We start from the raw sequence: 18,910 nt of genomic DNA on the forward strand, positions 1-18,910 counted from the left end.
TTCTACAGTATCTTACACATGCTAATTTTAAAATAGTGAGAGGGTAAATCATAATTTAGAATTTATTCATTAATGATTATGTGCCAGAGCTATGAGTATTTTTTTTCTTCTTTGCTTGGTGGAAATGGAATTTATTTTTGTAAGCTGAATCTAAACATTGATGAGTAATATTGGCTAAAATATTAATGTTATTAATTTTCAGAAAACCTATTTTATATTTACATATAATGCAAGTGATTTATGTTATGCATATTTTAAATATAACATTATATATATATATAATTCCTGTTTTCCTATTGGCTGGACGGCATGACGCCAGGGCCGTCGATGACGTAGGCCCCAGCCTCATGACCGTGTCGTCACTCCAGCTGCGTCCAGGAGGCGGAAGTCAGTGCTGGGAGCGAGTGAAGAAGGAAAGAGTGAGACACTGCTTTGTTTTTAGTTTACTTTATTTGTGGGAGAGTTTTGTGTGACCAGAGAGAAGCACAATGCCGAACATGGAGCGTATCCTTTAATCCCGCAGTGTCCAGGTCAATCCGGCAGCGGGTCCGAGGAGTTCCTGACCACTTTAGCGTCACAGACACCGAGGGGTTGTGTTTGTTTTGATTACCTCTTACTTTTCGGACCCGAGTGTGTGATTTCTGAACTTAAATACTGTAACTTATCGTCTTCTGACATCCTCTGTTTCACTCTTTCTGGACCTCTTGGCTCTTTAATTTCTCACAGGACCCGATATTGTTGAGGCTGAAATTGGTTTCGTATTTGACTTTTCCTTTCCACCTTAAATATTGCCGCAGTTACACTGTGGCGCCTGTGAATTAAGGCGCATTTGAATAAATAGCCTCTTGCAGAGTTGGAGATACAACTAAACGTACATTAATTACATTTAAGCCTTCTCAAGAAACTTAACAGTGCGGGGTGTGTAAGGCAAAACAAGTTAATTTACAGAGCACCTTTCGTACACAGTGGCAAATCAAAGTGCTTTACATAACAGTACAGAAAAAGTAGTGTGGGCTGGAGGCGTAAATCTAAGATAAAGAATGTTTTCTCAGTTTAGCTAGATAACTTAAGCCTCAAGTCAAATAGGAAAAGTGAAGAGGGACATTCCTCAACTCTGGGCTTAAGCTGTCTAACCTCGCCAGAAACGTTGGGGGCTCTATAACACAAAGCGGGTTTTCTCATGTTGCCCGATAACCTAAGCCCAAAGTTAAGACATTGTAATAGGAACGTTCCTCAGCTCTGGGCTTAGGCTCTCTAGCTAACACACAAATTCAGGGGGTAGTCCATAAGTCAGTTGACTTAAACCCAATGTCAAGCCTGTCCAATAGAAGGAGGGCTTGGGGAAATATAAAATATTCTATATTTTCTTAGTTTCATCAGGACTCGGGTTGTAAGGACAAGCTTAACTGAGCATCTGAACGCTTTTATTGGTTTACAGTAGAATATTAATGATTTTACAATAAGAGATTGTCAAATCATTTTCTCGCACTGAAAACACAACTGAAAGTTTACATCACCTACAAAAGGTGTCTACAAAAGGAACCACAGCTTTCAGCGTCCAGTCATTCAGAGCTGGGTTGATGTTTGATGAAATCTGCTGCTATCAGTGACGTGCTGGTATCGTCTCCTTCCACGCCTGCTTTACCGGTTAGAGGAGTTTTAAACTGAAGTATAGCGGCAGTGACGAAAAGCTTATTATCTCAGTTACACTCATTGAAGTGTATTCCTGTTCAAAACTAGTGTCTCAGCATTGTATCCCTTAGCCTACCCACCTTGGGTTAATATAGAGTGAGCTCATGTTTCTATTCTGAGTCATGGTTCTATGTGCACACAGACAACATAATATAATTTAATGTCAGTTAGAATACAAACCAGTAAACAATGTTGTCAATCACTTCTGTGTAGCTCCTTAACCTTTGACCACAGAGCATTTGTTTAATCTCAAGTTTGCAGCCAAAGAGTTGCAGCGAAATGCCAAAAAATGTGACAAAGAAGAGAAAGTGGAGAAGGTTAAGGTGAAAAAGGTGAGTGGACACACCCACAGACACAATGCCTCTGTTCAGCACGGTTCAGGCTCGGAGAAGCTACATTCTAAAGATCTGAAAAGGTCCAGGGAGAATTCTGTCCTCCAGACTTAGTCTAGCCATTAGTACAAAATATCCATGAAGCGTTTTTCTCAGTGGAGTGGGGCCTTTGGACCTCAGATATAATTTTTGTTTCATTAGTGCAGGGAAATATTTGTGGGCTGAGGTCTTGATATGTTTTTGTCAAGACTGCTCAAACTATTTTTGTTTTCCACTACGTCATCTGTCTGCATAGTGCTTAATTGTGTAAATATTTTGTACTTTATTATAGTCTTTATTGTTTTGAGATTTCTGATTATTTTGCTGTTTACTCGTTTTTCCATACTTTTATTAAACAGGTGTTGTATTATTTTAAATAGGTTTTATATCTTTTTTTTTTGTTAATCCCCAAGTTTTTGCCAAAATTCATCCTGAATTATTAGTCATATGCAATTCCTCTCAGTCAGAGACACAAGGCCAGCCCATCGCTTCTTAATGAACTGCTGCTAACAAAATGCCACTGGACAGCTTGCTTAATGGATTGGAGGTGAATGCACACTGCCCAGATCTACCACATCAGCTAAAATTACACCTGTGCTAACTTGCACCATGACCAGAGAGATGGGGAAAGAATGGAGTCCAGCCTCCACTGCCGGAGAGCGACACCAACTGTACTCTCTAGAACTCTCTGCCTCAGTCACCAGCATTATCGCTGGGGGATATACCATCAGCCTCCTGATGTTAAATGTGTTTTTATATGTTGATTTATTTAAGCTTGTTCACAAATTCTTAATCCGTTCAGCCCTAGTGTGGTAAAATTCAGGGTGAATTTTAAACTGTGTTTTGTCTAGGGTCAGATGTAAATAAATGTATATTACATGATTTTGTTTGGGGTACTCAGGCGATTCAGAAGGGTAACATGGAGGTGGCCCGTATCCATGCTGAGAATGCCATCAGACAGAAGAACCAGTCAGTGAACTTCCTCAGGATGAGTGCGAGGGTGGATGCTGTGGCAGCAAGAGTTCAGACAGCGGTCACTATGAACAAGGTACATACACAGGAACACTGGATCACCATAAGCACACATATACAGCCCACGCAGTCTGAATCAAACTGGCCTAAATCCCAATGTCCCAATGAGTTGGGTTGGGTACAAATGTCTAACTCGCGTTATTAACGAGGTACACATTTACAGCCTATTGTACCTGTTGTCACGCTGAACATGATGCTGAAATATGGACCAGAGGCATGTAAACTTTTGACCTTCTCTCTACAGGTCACCAAATCCATGGCAGGAGTGGTGAAGGGAATGGATGCAACTCTGAAGAGCATGAACCTGGAGAAGGTGAGAGCTTTGGGCGAGTTAGAGACAGAAGAAGAGAAAGTAGCTACAGGGTGATAGAGATAATAAATATGCATCCTCATTGCCAGACCTCAGTAACTATGCCTGCCATTTGTAGGACGTGGTGTAATTGTGGTATTCTCTTATTGGTCAGATTTCATCCCTCATGGACAAATTTGAGCATCAGTTTGAAACTCTAGATGTCCAGACTCAGCAGATGGAGGACACCATGAGCAGTACCACAACGCTTACAACTCCACAGGTAATACACACATGCACATAGACCACCACAACTCAATAAATTCCACAGGTTATACACACATCTCTACATACACATGAATGAATGCTGTGTTCTGCATTTGTAACACACATGTTTTGTATTTCAGAACCAAGTGGACGGTTTGATGCAGGAGATGGCAGATGAAGCAGGGTAAGATATTCTACTGATTAATGTACATGTGTACCTGGAGACTTTGTTCAGATAGGCTGTTGGACTAAAGACTCTAACATGCTATGTCCAAGCAGGCTGATCTGAAGGCTGTAACATGCTGTGTTCAGGAAAGCTATTGAACCTCAAAGATCTAACACACTAGGGTTCTGACAAGGTGTTGGATCTAAAGGTTCCAGATTACTTGTTGGAGTAGACCCGAATCTAGATCAGATTTATGGTCAGTGAAATGCCAAGTGAACTTAAGGGTTTGCGTCTGTGTCTGTAGGCTTGATCTCAACATGGAGCTTCCCCAGGGACAGACAGGAACTGTGGCCAGCAGCGTGGCTTCCACCGAGCAGGTAAAACAGCACAAACACATTTTTTTCCACACACTAAAGGGCACTTGCTTCAAACATATATTCATAATATGGGACGAACCCCTAGGAACCACGTTCTTGCAACTTTGCTTCTACATTTCCACTTTAAATATATTTAAAATCCCTGTTAAAACTCTTCACTGATAATAACATACTTTTGCTGGCGAATATGATCACATTAAAGTCCATATGTGTCAGTCATGTAGTGTTGCAGTAAGACAAGGAACATGGTCTTGACTCCTTTTCTCTCTCTTCCTCCCTCTCTCTGTTTCCCTGTCTATGTCTTTTTCTGTGTAGGATGAGCTCTCTCAAAGGCTGGCTAAACTCAGAGACCAGATCTGAGCATATCAACCTGGGTATTTGTGTGCTAGAGAGTATGAGAACAGGCAGTGTGTGAGCGTGTGTGAGCAAAATGAACGTATGTTTATTGGCTGTCAGAAGATCTAAACTCCATTATCTCTATATTTGTGTGTTTTTTTTTAGACCTGTAAACTGTGTCCACACACTGCGCTATCCATAAGACATCATGCTCTTCAGACAAATCAGGACTGTATAGTGTTTCACCCCTTTGACAGTAACACAGACCATTTCTCTTGACCTGCCTGGCTTTCACTGTGTATATGCTTCCTACATTAAATGTAGATGTCACTTATTAAATGAATATTGTCTTATGTCATAACCTAAAGGCAAGCGATGCTCTGTGTGACACAGCAGAGCTGCATGACACCTCACAGAAAATCTACAACACAGCCGTAAATCAGCTACTGGCCTGTCTGAAAACAGCTTGAGACTTGATCTATATCCTAAACATGCTGTTTATCCGAGTGTTTAGACACACTAGAAATAGAAACAGGGTGTCCATCAAAAACAAAGAGCTCTGTCGCATGCTGACACTTATGGCTGATGTAGACGTTTATATCGATAATAGCATAAGCATTCTGTTAGGACACGGTCAGTGTTTGCTCCATCATTTCTAAGTATGTGGGGAAGTGTTTACTTATGTGCAGACATTAAATAAATGAACTGAATATAATAAACAGCTCTATGTGTGGACACAGGGACTTAAGTCCCTTACAGTTCTCCCCAACAAGACAGCGCCATATCCGAACACTATGATGCTGAAATATGTATATACTTACCTCAGTTATTCCTAGCTCACTGTTATACTGTAGCACTTTACCTGCAGTCTTGGTTTATAACAGCCTAATGAGAATAGCACAGTCAGAAATGCCAATGTTGCAAACAGAATAATCTACCAGTTATTGTGATTATTGATCAAGTAATCACGTAAATGCGTTCAGGATTTAAAAAGTAACTTTTTTTTAATGTTCATAAACGTTCTAATAATTTGTGCATTAGTGGGATCCTGCTGGTGTGGGTTTCCTCTCTCAGTAACACTCAAGTGATTCCAGTGCTAATACCACACCCTTGTGGAGGTTCGTCAGATTGCCACACTCCCAAACAGGAAGTGTACATTTTAATCAGCTGACTCTGACAGCCACAAGCAGATGTTATAATCTAAAGCTGTTGATAAAGTGCTACCAGAAGAATCTCTCCCAACTGTGAGAATGTATATCTTGCTAAATATTAGCTTCAGTGTATGCAGTTGGTATATTAATAACATTCTCCAGCTCTCTTCCTCACCTATTCTCCAGTTTGTTTTTTCCTGTTTCATGCTAAACAAACCTGAATATTCATGTAAAAAATGTGTTTTTTTTTTGTTTTTGTTTTTTGAGGTACCTAAATTGATGCACGATTGAAAAAGGTATTTGTCTCTTATTGACGAGGTGGTTAAGATATGAAAGCTTTAATGAAAAATCTGTTATTTATTTTAATTTTTTTATAAGGTTAGAAATGTGTATTGTACTGTCTTCATGCTTTGGTTTCAAACTTTTGGGGGGAGTACTCTCTACTGACAAACAGAATTCAAATAAATATTTTATAACATTTACTACCTGTTAATATGTAGGTTATTTTTTTGTGTGTCCTTGTTTCCACTGTGGCGTCTCTGAGCTGCTGGAACTGAGGTTTTTTGATTGGTCCACTGGGTTCAGGATTAACAGAGCTCAGGACTGTGAGTGGTCCACTGGGTTCAAAATCAGTGAAGTGAAGCGCTGTGATTGGTCCATTGAGCTTATTATCTTGACAACCTGAAACAGATGCTTTTAAATGTTTTCCCAAAGACATTGGCAACACTCTTGAGTCTGCATACAGACAGCATTTTTCTGTATTGTACAAATACAAATGTAAAAAAAAAAAAATAAAAAACAGGACTAAAAAAGATTATTGGACTAGTCAGTGTGGACAGAGACACTGGGGTGTGATCACTGGACTGGAAAAGATCCACCAGCCAACAGTGTGCTGTGGACAGCGTCTTTAGGTGGTATCCTGTGCCCACTGATGAAGGACTAGATGACAACAAACTCTAACTGCATTGACTTATGGGGTGCTATCACTGACTTTACATCTACAAGGTAGGAGTTTCTAACAGAGTGGACAGTGAGTGGACACAGGCTTCAAAAACTCCAGCAGCACTACCGTGTCTGATCCACTCGTACCAGCACAACACACACTAACACCACCACCACGTCAGTGTCACTGCAGCGCTGAGAATGATCCACCACCCAAACCATACCTGCTCTGTAGGGGCCATGACTGTTGAAAATGGGGTGAAAGGGGGCTAAAAAAACTAGGCAGAGCAGTTAAAGAGGAGAATGGAGTGCATTATCTGGGATGGAAATCATCAGAAATGACTTGGGCTCAGGAAGTCCTCCTCAACACCCAACTCACAGTGTCTCCTCCTACTTCTCAGACCTTCCCCCACCACACTCTCTCTTCTCTAAGTCTGTTTAGTCTTTACAGTTTGAGAGAGAAGGGATGACACACTGATTGTGTAAGGAGAATGAGAGTGTGTTTGTGTGTGTGTGTATATACTGTGGTAAATAGAGAGATGGTTCTTTCATCAGCACTCAAATATATCTTGTTATCGTGAACCTGAGGAACACAACACAGGTGAGTAAATAGAACTCATATCTCTCACACACATATAGATAGCTCATATGGCCTGTTTAACACACATAATGTGTATGACTATGGGTTATCTGTTATTTTCTCAAGAAATGGTATATAATTAATTAAAACCTGGAACCACGTCCACATCCAATGTAGAGGAGCAGGGACACATGCCATCCTTCAATTACTAAACATTAAAAAAAAAAAGCTTTGTGTTTAATTTTTTGGTCAGTGTGGATCAGAACATAGCCTCCTACATCTCCAGAAGCACTTTTCTTAAACTTGGCTGTAGAAGCACATCTGTCTGAGACTTCCTGTTTCTTTGGAGACATTGTGTACCACCACAGTAACTGAAGTGACCTTCTGTGTACAGGTGTTTTTCTTGGTTTCGGTCCTGTGTGAAAAGGAACTCTTGTAGATTTTTTAAGGAAAGGTGCGAAGAGTAAAGCTTGGACTCATGACCTCCTGAAGGGATTATGTGTGTTCTGGAACAGCAGTTCATCATCAGTGGTGTGTGTTTGATGGTTGTTAGTGGTGACCATGTCTCACAGGACCTCTTCAGTGTGTGTGAGAGTCTCATCTGGGACATTTCTCTGAGCAGTGTATGCCGTCTGGAGTTCCTCTAATGATAAACCAATTAGGAAAACATTATTCCACACTTGTCTAAACACTGCATCATTCATCCAAGCTTCTATCCATCTATCCTTTTATGCATTCCTTGCTTCTCCACTGCAGCTCAGTCCAACACATCTGGGATGAGTTGGAGTGGTGTTTGTGATCGTTCAACATCAGCACCTGAGCTCTGTAATAAGTATGTGGTTGAATGCAATCAAATCCTCCGTCTGTATGTGTGTTTGTGTGTGTGCAGAATGACGGGTCAAGCTGCAGTAGAGCGGTCTCTTTCTTCACACCGTCTGTCAGTCAGGACCACCCTGGAGGAGGAACCGGACAGAGCAGAGACTACAGTAAGCAGGTCAGTGTCGAAGTATGGATGTATGTGAAGGGTGACCTCTCTCTGTCTATACCATAGATCCAGTGGTTTCTCTATTTAACTTGAAAGGGGTGGTCTTCTCTCCCTCTCCCTCTCTTTCTTTCTAGGACTCAGTCAGTTTGTGATGGAGATGACGACACCTCTTCTGAGCTCCAGCGTGTGGCGGCTCTCGAGACTCAAGACACAGCGTCCAGAAACTCCTTCAGGGGCAGAGGAGCACTATCCAGGTACATAAAGCACACACTGTCAATTTTATATTTGTGAATGTGAAAATCAGTTCCATTGATAATCCTCAATGTCCAGTGAGAACAACAGTGGCTAGCATACCAGTTAAAGGTGTGCTGTTAGTGGGTCCAGGTCGGTGCCTGTTTTGTATGATTATATGCAGCCCTATAATTCTGTATGTAACGTGCCTAAACAGTCCCATGGGTTGTGTAAAGCCCCATCCCTTGATGACGTTTATTTAATTTTTTTTCATAAGCACCAGTTTGAACATGAACCATATGTTGCTCATGGGTATTTGGCTGCTGTATGAATCCTGATCCATCTCTCGTCTCCATCAGGCTGGTGAATTTGGTGGTGACTCTGAGGGAATGGGCTCACAGAAGTCTGATGGAGGAGGAGGAGCGACCGGACTCCTTCCTTGAGCGATTCCGAGGCCCCGAGTTCAGAGCTCCCACCAGCCAAGGAGGGAAAGACCAGCCAGAAGGCAGCAAAGACAAAAAGAAACAAACCCTTAAGTACAGCACCCTTTTCAAACACACACACTTTATAATTAAACTTTTGAAGTTTTGAAGTTGTATTGTATATATTGAATGTACCTTTAGGTTAAAAAATATTCAAATGCGAAAAAACTCAAATACAAATAACACAGCACACTGCATTTTAGCGTCTTTTTTTATTTTAATTTAGTTTCAAATTTCTCACACACGGCATACAGGGAAAGGCAATCAAACATAGATTAAGTGGCATTTGAAGGTGATATATGATACCCGTTTTTCCACATGTTAAAAGAGTTGATTTCAGACATAGGCAGATCACACACACACACACACACACACACACACAAAAGCTTACCTGGTTTATTTATTTCATAGTTTTGTGGGTAGATAGGTATGGAGGACCAAAGCTGCCAAAGTAAAAAATAAATTAATTAATTAATATAAAGAGGAATTAAAGAAATGAGGAATATAAAACAAAAATGTATAAATAAATGTCTTAATATGGGACATAAAACCAAAAACAAATGAATCAGGATAATGAATAATTTATAATTTGTATAATTATGCACATTTATATTTTTCATTTAAAATTTTTATGTATTTATCACTCAATATATTGATTTATTATATTGATTATTCCTATATTAATTAGTTTTTTTATTATATTTCTATGTATTTATATTTTCAAACTTTTGTTTGATTTACTTACTCATTTATTTATTCCCTTTTTTCCTTTTATTTATTTCTGTATGTCCTCCTCAATATATGCTAATGAAGGGGGAAGAACAGAGCAGTTCATTCTAATTGAAATGTCTGAGGGCACAAATGTCAGGGCGAAGGCTGCTGTCGGATCTGCTAAGAGAGGCAGCTGCTCACTTCAATGAAATGGAGCAATGTATGTATCCAATCGCACCTTCAGTCCTGTGTTATACATTTAAAGACATTACTGTTTGAATAAAGCCTTAATCAATTATGTGATCTCAGTTCAGGAGTTTCGAAAAAAGGAATAAATTCAATGTAAAAGGAAGCAAACGTGTCTTTAGCAGCACATTTTGCACATTCGCAACTCATTTTGATATGTGTGACCTGCTGTGTGGACTGATTGTGCTGCTCAGTCTCTGGGAGCAGAGTTGCCGCACAGAGATAGATGTGTCCCGCAGCTCTGTCTATGGGAGCACAGGGGCCACGTAGGGAGATCAGTGTCTCCCGCAGCTTCATCCCTGGAGCAGAGGGGCTGCACAGAGAGAGAGATGTGTCTCCGCAGCTACATTTCTGGGCACAGAATAACGGTAGGGAGAGAGCTGTCTTTCCCATATGTGGTCAGTCCAGGTGTTCCATCGAGTTGTGCTATGGGTATATTAAGGCCTCTATTACTATCCCGCAGAATACTGCTGATGCAAACAATTGCATCAAACAATAAGAATATTTAGACTCCATGAGATTATTGATGGACAGCCCCCTTATTATCATATAAGAGTAACAAAAATTGGGAAATAAATGAATGCAAAAATGTATAGTTATAGAAATAAAATAATAAATAATAAAATAAAAAATATAATAATAAATAAATTATAAAAATTAATAAGAAAAAAATATTTTACAAAATATAACTACACATTCAGGTAAACATATTTTAATTTATGTAAGGATTTATGTATTATTTTCTATTTTTTGTATTATTTATTATCATTATTAAGGGGGAAATACATTACATTGAGACATTTATTAATGTATTTATTTATTTTTTACTTTTGACAGGTTTGGTCCTCCATACTCAAATACAGCCAAATACTAAACAGTACAAATCATTTTGTCATAATGCTTCTAAGAACTGAAAGTGATTACTTACTGTCTTAAATTCGCACAACAATTGATAAAAAAAAGCCTTTGGTATTATTTGTTTTAGGCGGAGAAACATTTTCACTTGTTTATAGCGGCGACCGTGTTTGTTCATCTCCTAGCAACGGCGCTGTCGTGTGGAGTGCATTGCAGAGCAGCGAGACTTGTTCAGACACGTTACGGTTTTATTCACACATAAACCAAAAGCAACGGCACATTTTCTTAATGTAGTGGAGTAAAAAGAAAGATATTTGACGTATATCTTTAGGGCAATAAATAAATAAATAAATAAAAATGTAAAATATAAGCTTCACTTTCAAATAATTCAAATACTAGTGGCACAGAAGTCGTGGCATATGTATCACTTAGTGTGTGTTTTGTATTTTTGCACTTGTGCTGTAGAGAAAAGTGGGAGGGATTTGTCATATCTCAGTCTGATGATGCGTATTATTATTGGCTGTTCTTCATCGCCATGGCAGTGCTCTATAACTGGGTCCTCTTGGTTGCCAGGTAAATATTTCTTCTTTTATGGTCATCATGTTGTATCCATTATTTGATTAATCTGTCTAATTTATTATTTCATGTAATTTTCATGATACGGCATTTACCAGATGCCCTTATCCAGAATGATTTACAATTCTAATCATATTATAGAAGGAGGGAATTGTTTTTGGAGTCTTGCCCAAGGACTCGTATTGATTTAGCAAGCTGTGCTTACTTACACAGGAAGATTGAACCGTTCTACTGTATTGAAATCAGAAATTGTACCCACTACAGTACAGCAAATATTTACATCATTCAGCACATGCTCTTAGCCAGACCTATCTACTATTTTTACTCTTGCTAGAGATTAGTTTTGCCCTACGACTATATGGTGTTGGGATCTGAACCTTAATCCTTCATACAGAGAGCAGTGGGACATCTGTATGAGCTACCTTTGTGCTGAGTGATGGGGCCAAGTCTGGCAAGGGTCTGTCTAGTTCTTGAATGTGAGATCAACAAAGTGCTGTTAATCTGTGTGTGTGTGTGTGTGTGTGTGTGAACAGCATCAAACACCACTAGCGTAACTAATCAGATAAATTCTGCGATGCTGTTTGGTGCTGCAGATCTTATCAATCCAAGCAAACAAAATGGTGTTTCTTCAGAGAAAATGGGGTTTCCTAATTATGTTTAATTGGCAAAAATCTCTCTCAGAAGACACTACAACCTGAGCTAAAAGTTTCTAGCTGCATTGTTATTTTCTACTGTTCTCTATCTACTTTCCATAATTCCTCTTCTGTAGAGCATGCTTTGATGATCTACAAACTGAGTGCTACATAGTGTGGCTGGTTCTTGATTACGTCTGTGACACCATTTACATACTAGACTCATGCGTGAGACTAAGGACAGGTATGTATACAGTCACACATATATACATCGACAAAGCTTTGTTTTCAGGTTTGACCTTAACTGAAATGTGTCCATACTTAAATTATGTAATGAAAAGTTTTTTAGGTTCCCCACAGGAGGAAGCAAATAACATAAGCAATTAATTTATTTATGCATCATTTGAAAAGAATAAAATGCTATTTACCCACACCAGTACAAATATTTTTATATTTTTATATTAGTGTAATACTTTAACATTATTTTTATTACTATTATATAGTAATAGTATAATAGTACTATTATATAAAATAATAACATTATTTTATTACTATTAATTATTTCTGTTTTATAGCAGGAAAATATTGTGGTATTTATTTTTAGTTATAACCCAGGTGTAATCCTTGAAATTGTTCAATAGTCGTCTTGTTCTATAGCATGTATTCACCAAATCCATTAAAACTGAATTAGACATTAAACTCATAGATTGTGAAAGAAGTAAAAAGGAAAAAAAAAAGAAAAAGGATCTCTTTTCATCCACAGGATTTCTGGAACAGGGTCTGATGGTGAAAGACCAAGCCAAGCTGAGAGACAACTATATCCGAACCTTCCAGTTCAAAGTAGACGTCCTCTCCATTGTGCCTACAGACCTGATTTACATTGTCACAGGGATCAATACGCCTCAGCTCCGCTTCAACCGCTTGCTCCGTTTCTCTCGCATGTTTGAATTCTTTGATCGCACTGAGACACGTACCAATTATCCCAACACTTTCCGCATCCTAAACCTGATCCTCTACATCCTGGTCATCATCCACTGGAACGCATGCATCTACTATGCCATTTCCAAGTCACTGGGGATTGGGTCAGATGATTGGGTGTATCCTAACATTACAGACACACAGTACGGAACGCTGACGCGTTGCTATGTCTACTGTTTCTACTGGTCCACACTAACACTTACCACCATTGGAGAAATGCCTCCCCCAGTAAAGGATGAGGAGTTTGTTTTTGTGGTCTTTGATTTTCTAGTTGGTGTGCTGATCTTTGCCACAATTGTCGGTAACGTGGGTTCCATGATTGCCAACATGAACGCCACAAGGGCAGAGTTCCAAGCACGGATTGATGCTGTTAAACACTATATGCATTTCCGCAAGGTCAGCCGCAACCTCGAGACACGTGTCATCAAGTGGTTTGATTACCTCTGGACCAATCAGAAAGCTGTTGATGAACATGAGGTGCTGAAGAACCTTCCTGATAAGCTGCGTGCAGAAATTGCTATCAATGTCCATCTGGACACGCTTAAGAAGGTTCGTATCTTTCAAGACTGTGAGGCTGGACTGTTAGTGGAGCTGGTTCTAAAACTGCGCCCCCAAGTGTATAGCCCTGGTGACTACATCTGCAGGAAAGGCGATATAGGGAAGGAAATGTATATCATCAAGGAGGGACAACTGGCTGTGGTGGCAGACGATGGTGTTACACAATTTGCACTGCTCACTGCTGGAGGGTGCTTTGGAGAAATCAGCATACTGAACATTCGGGGTAGTAAGATGGGCAACCGCCGAACTGCCAACATACGTAGCATTGGGTACTCTGATCTATTCTGCCTCTCAAAAGATGATCTAATGGAGGCAGTGACCGAATATCCAGATGCACAGAAAGTTCTGGAGGAGCGTGGGAGGGAAATCCTGAAGAAGCAAGGTCTTCTGGATGAAAGTGCAGCCGTGGGAGGGCTAGGGGAAATAGATATGGAGGAAAAGGTGGAACGTCTTGACACATCTCTGGACATCCTGCAGACACGCTTCGCCCGGCTGCTAGGGGAGTTCACAACAACACAGAGGAGGCTTAAACAAAGAATTACAGCTCTGGAGAGGCAGCTGTGTCACACAGGTCTCGGGCTGCTTTCAGACAATGAAGTGGAAGGAGAGACTGACCAAGTGGTCACTCACACACATGCAGATGTACACACACATTCGGAGACACACATACGGACGTCACCAAGCATAGACTCAAAGTCTGTGGCTAGTTCACGGCCTGAGCCAAAGACAGAGCCGTAAATGAAGTAGAACTGCTTTGATGATGTGTACAACAGGAAACTAAACACAACTCAGTGGGTTTTTCAATTCAGGTGGAGTGTTCAGTTTCAAAATTTTTTTTTTCTTTTTGCAAGACAGTACTGTAAAGCTTCTCCACACATACTGTACATATGAGAAATGGATCGTTGAATTGACTTAAAAGACACCCAAGAGACTGTGTATGTACATGCAAAACTATGCTGCTGTTTTTTTGTGGTGATACAGCAGCATAGCCTAACATATAGACACTGGTATTCTGATACTAGAATGGCCATAAGTGATCAGCTAAATCAGAATCTGACTTATACAAACAAGCTTAGATTAGTATGAAATTCAATACTGGTCTAAGCTGCGAGGTTTTATTTTTCTTTTTATCCTTTAAAAAAAATTTAAAATAAAATAAAAAATCTGAAAAACACAATTTTACCATTATAGATATCAACACTTCATATATAAAATGTAGGTAAACTGGTGATTATGTATAAAAAATTCAGATATTGCTTGGTGTTGGTTGTAGGTCATGAATGTTCCTTTCCTGCTCAGAAAATTTGCACCCCAATTGAGCCCTCAAAGCCACTCGTTCAGCATATTAAGTAGCTAAAAATTGTACGTTAATAGTTAATATCTTGCTGTTGATTAACTGTTTGGCCATTTTTAAAATAGCATCTATGCCACAACAATGTGTTCAATTTCACCTTCCGACTTCAAAAGATCATGTGGTGCCTCCTGGTGTGAAACTCATCTTCGGACTCATTTTCCAATAACTTCCACACATCATCACAGTCTCTGCACAAAAATTCTAAACCGATAGTGCTAGTAAATTAGATTTTTTTTGTTTAGTACCAGCTGGAGTTCAGGAGTCTAGACAAAAAGACTTATTACAAAGAGTCTGGAAAGCTACAGGAGGGTCATCAGCAATCATACTATTTACCCTTAAGCCCAACCATAACTCTAACCCTTAAATTAAACATAACCCCAACTCTACACCTAACCATATCCCAACAGATAATTTTACCATATAGTCAGTGGTGGACAAAGTACACAAACCAGGTACTTGAGTTAAAATACAGATACTCAAATGTAAAATATTACTCCAGTAAAAGTAGAAGTCCTTGATTTAGATCTCCACTTGAGTAAAAGTACAAAAGTATTTACCTAGTATTCAACTATATAAAAAGTAAAAGTATGATGATTTATTATGGTTCTAATGTCCTATTATCATTTTTGTAACAAGACTCATGCTTAATCAATGCATTGTATGTGAAAAAACTCTAGTGTCAATCTTGGTTCACCGGTCTTTTAATAGAATGTCATTCATTAGTCTGACACTGATGAACACAACAGAAATGGCCAAAGATTAATTACAATGAATATTACATCAACTGTCACATATACCCAATGTGTTTTCCCTCCAAACACACAGAGGTCGCTGTCTCCTGAGTATTAAGCACAATTTATGATTTTGCATCAAACCTACGCCTGTTGTAGCCTGACTTGCACCTCTCCACAAATATAACTAACTACGCGTTGCATCGACGCAGACCGCAATGACTGTTATTGGTCCAAGTTCAGATGAACATGAATGAAGCTGAACTGAGGAAGTCAAAAAATATGAACTCCTCCACACTACAGAGACTGCAGACAGCAGCAAATTCACCGCCAGAATTTTTCAGACATTGTTTTGAATGTCACAGAATGAATAAAAGGGTTAAACATAGGAAATACGGACGTCTCAGAAAAAGAAGAATAGAAAAAAAAAACTGTCAATAAGGAGCGGGAACACACAGGAAAAATGTGCCTACACTCCTCCAAAAATGCAATTTCTGCAGTGCTGAGCCAAGATTAGCATTGGCAGAGGCTCTATTCTCCCTATTATAATTCAGTGAAGCATCACAATATTACATACATTTTATAAAAAAATATTACACAGAGTTCCTTTAAGCTCTGTCTTGTTGTCATAGTTGCAAGTAGGCCTATAGTTTGAGCTATTTCTGCAATTCTGAGCTGTTTGCTTCTTATATATGGTTTTAGTTTATCTGACCTTTTGCCTGATACTTGGTTTTGGTTTTTGGATTTGCTTTTGGATTGTATTCATTTTCAGGTTTTATTTCTGGATTTGAAACTTGCTTCAAGTATTGTGTTAATATACACTCTAAACCGTTAAACACTTAACGAAACCTGCAACTGATTCTCACCCTCAGTTTGGAGTGATTAATGACTTCTACAGATCCATAAATAATGTAATATCAATGAATTAGTCACTGCTGACTCTAAAGTTATAGTTCTAAACAATACAAATCATTTTGTTAATTCATAACAGTTCTAAGAACTGAAACAAGTGATTAGCTACAGTCTTAATTATGCACTAATAAAAAAAAGTCTGCTTTATTGGCTACTTGGCTTTCAGCGGAGAAACTTGAGATACTTGTTTTAGGCTCCGACTGTATCTTTCCGTATCCTGGCAACAGTGCTGCGCGGAGTAGAGGTGGGCGATACCGGGAATTTTGGTATTGATCCGATACCAAGTAAATACAGGGCCAGTATCGTCGATATCGATACTGCTAGTCTTCGCCACATGCAGGTACAGCAGCAAAAGAGGGGGGCACACATAGTCACACACATACTTTAGCAGGAGAGCAGTGGGTGAGAAAAAGCTTGAGTATCGATCTTTTTACATGAGTAATGATCAATACCAATACCAGCGTTGGTATCGATGTTATCGATATTTGGATCGATCTACCTACCTCTAGCGCGGAGAGCTGTGCAGAGCCGGGAGATTTGTTCAGACATGTTACAGTTTTAAAACACACAAACCAAAATGGACAGCAGATTTTCATAATGTAGTGGAGTAAAAAGTAAGGTATTTGACTTTGAAACGTAGAGGAGTTAAAGTAAAAACTCACACAAAATGGAAATACTTCAGTAAAGTACAGACACACACACAAACTAATTGAGGTACAGTAGCTAGCGAATTACATTTACTTCATTACTGTCCACCCCAGCATATAGCCCACCATGCTTTCAGAACCATTATACCTTTTAACTGGTCCTGAGCTGTTTACCTGGCATAACCTGTCACGTATGTCGATGCAGTAATCAAATTTATGACATTGTTTGAAAGCAGCATGATGCTTAAAGATGTCCGTCGGGCTCTGATCAACTGCGAAATCCGAACTATAGCTATCTATGCCTTTTGAATCAGTATTTCAATTTTTCAACTAGCAGCAGCTAAAGGACATATTTTAGCAGATATTTTCCTCTTCACTCAGTAATGTTACTGCTTTACATTTTAAAACACAACTCTTAGAGAGCTCTTCTTTAATGGTTAAGTGTCCCCCCCACCCCCATCCCGAAGGAAATGACGGGAGCGCGTTCACAGTTGGCCGCCATTTCAGCGCGTCGGATGAGCTGTGAGCCGGTAAGATGGCGGACAGCGTGTGATTGTGTTGGGGGGGCCCGGAGCTGCGCTGCCTTTTCCCAGACTGAGGGTAAAACCTGAAGATGACTGCGGGAGAGTTGTTTTGAATTAAACGCATTGGTCTGGATAAGGCTGCGCCCTTCGAGAGTAGGATGTCGACGGAGGTTCTGAGGTGAGAGTAAAAGTGTTGTGGAGTTAATGTTCCCGATGCTGGTCGCTGTCCTGATTTAACGTTACACTGCTGACGAGAAGAGGGGGGGGGAGCTCCGATAACTAACGCATAACACCTCTTGTTGGCTTCAGTTCTCAAATACTACCCTTTAACTCCTGGAATTACGTTCCCAGACTCTGGGGAATGTCTGAATATTTGTTTCAGGTTCATGATTCAGAGTTAGCTAAGACCTCTAACACCAACAAACAAAAATAACCACGGACAAAGGAAGCTTTCCCTGGATTATGAAGCCTGCTTTATAGCTGGAAAACTTATTCTATCAGGGCTTTTGCATTGCTGTGAAAAATTCTGGGACACTCTTTGTTTTTTCGTTTCTAGTCTAACGTTTAGATTCTTAGTTTCTCAGGAGATACTCGTAAGAATACTGCACAGAAGATAATATACTTGCACAAGAAAGGGTAAAGTCAAAGGATTGGAGGAAAACCAGGAGTTCCATGAGTTGGCAGAAGTGGAGTTAAAAACTGATTAAAAAATATCAGGGAAAATGGGACTCATAACAACCATGCAACAACTGGTACAGCAGCTGGAACACCACAAAACAATATTTTATTCTTTAGTCGTAGTGAGGTACGAGAGGAAACATCCACAGGTGTTTGGGTTCATCTTTCCACTGTGAAGTTACAACAAAGCAGCAGCAGGGGTTCTCAAAGGATGTGTAATGCAAACCACATATTAGAAGACTTTGAAAAGACCCTTTAAAGGCTGAAGTCTGACACATTACTATATTTCTAAAGACTGAGTTGTTGTCACAGGCAGATATTGCAAAGACTGGGTCTGTAATTATAATAATATAGTTGATTTTATTGGTTTGTGAGTATAATAACAACACGGACTTAAGACATTGTGTAAGGCTGGAATAAGGCAGCTGCCTTAGTAGATTTGTTTTGCTTTTATGTTTAACGTTTAGTCCTCAATTGTAAAGCATTCTGAGATTTCCTGTATATAAAGTACTTAAATAAAACCTATTTATTTCTCTTGCAAAAAGAGTGGAAGCTATAGCTAGGAAATACAGTCCCCCTATCGCCGTCGGCTTATCAGATGTACAGA

At 39.5% G+C, this 18,910-nt stretch overlaps 3 protein-coding genes and 1 long non-coding RNA gene across 7 annotated transcripts in view; 3 read left to right on the forward strand and 1 right to left on the reverse strand.

Moving 5' to 3' along the window:
• Positions 1-373: 373 nt before the first annotated feature.
• On the forward strand, positions 374-6,395 carry chmp1b (charged multivesicular body protein 1B). 2 transcript variants are annotated; one of them, XM_066660900.1, is made up of 9 exons: positions 374-504; positions 1,927-2,024; positions 2,965-3,111; positions 3,340-3,408; positions 3,560-3,667; positions 3,792-3,835; positions 4,122-4,194; positions 4,510-4,568; positions 4,696-6,395. In XM_066660900.1, exons 1-8 carry the CDS (start codon positions 489-491, stop codon positions 4,552-4,554), a joined length of 600 nt encoding a protein of 199 aa, XP_066516997.1. In that variant the 5' UTR covers positions 374-488; the 3' UTR covers positions 4,555-4,568; positions 4,696-6,395. The 2 variants fall into 2 exon arrangements, with proteins under 2 accessions (XP_066516997.1, XP_066516996.1); XM_066660899.1 differs by having other exon boundaries at positions 4,510-6,391.
• A 1,172-nt stretch (positions 6,396-7,567) lies between these two features.
• On the forward strand, positions 7,568-14,573 carry cnga2b (cyclic nucleotide gated channel subunit alpha 2b). The gene is made up of 6 exons (XM_066660629.1): positions 7,568-8,197; positions 8,323-8,442; positions 8,779-8,955; positions 11,179-11,286; positions 12,059-12,165; positions 12,685-14,573. Exons 1-6 carry the CDS (start codon positions 7,980-7,982, stop codon positions 14,193-14,195), a joined length of 2,241 nt encoding a protein of 746 aa, XP_066516726.1. The 5' UTR covers positions 7,568-7,979; the 3' UTR covers positions 14,196-14,573.
• On the reverse strand, positions 8,797-10,889 carry LOC136686702 (uncharacterized). Its single transcript, XR_010800363.1, has 3 exons — positions 10,787-10,889; positions 9,293-9,344; positions 8,797-8,888 (listed from the first exon to the last, which is right to left on the reverse strand). It is a non-coding gene; the product is annotated as an uncharacterized lncRNA (long non-coding RNA).
• A 3,035-nt stretch (positions 14,574-17,608) lies between the features above and the next one.
• The window catches only part of LOC136685237 (transcriptional regulator ATRX-like), a 33,351-nt gene continuing 32,049 nt past the window's right edge, over positions 17,609-18,910 (forward strand). For all 3 annotated transcript variants that reach the window (XR_010800038.1, XM_066659310.1, XM_066659318.1), the window contains exon 1: positions 17,609-17,803. Coding sequence is in view for 2 of the 3 variants with exons in the window: in XM_066659310.1 (XP_066515407.1) it covers positions 17,784-17,803 (20 nt within the window). In the remaining variant the exon portion in view is untranslated. The remainder of the gene's footprint in view (positions 17,804-18,910) is intronic.

The sequence above is a fragment of the Hoplias malabaricus genome, chromosome 2 (genome assembly GCF_029633855.1).
Source record: "Hoplias malabaricus isolate fHopMal1 chromosome 2, fHopMal1.hap1, whole genome shotgun sequence".
Taxonomy (NCBI): Eukaryota; Metazoa; Chordata; class Actinopteri; order Characiformes; family Erythrinidae; genus Hoplias; species Hoplias malabaricus.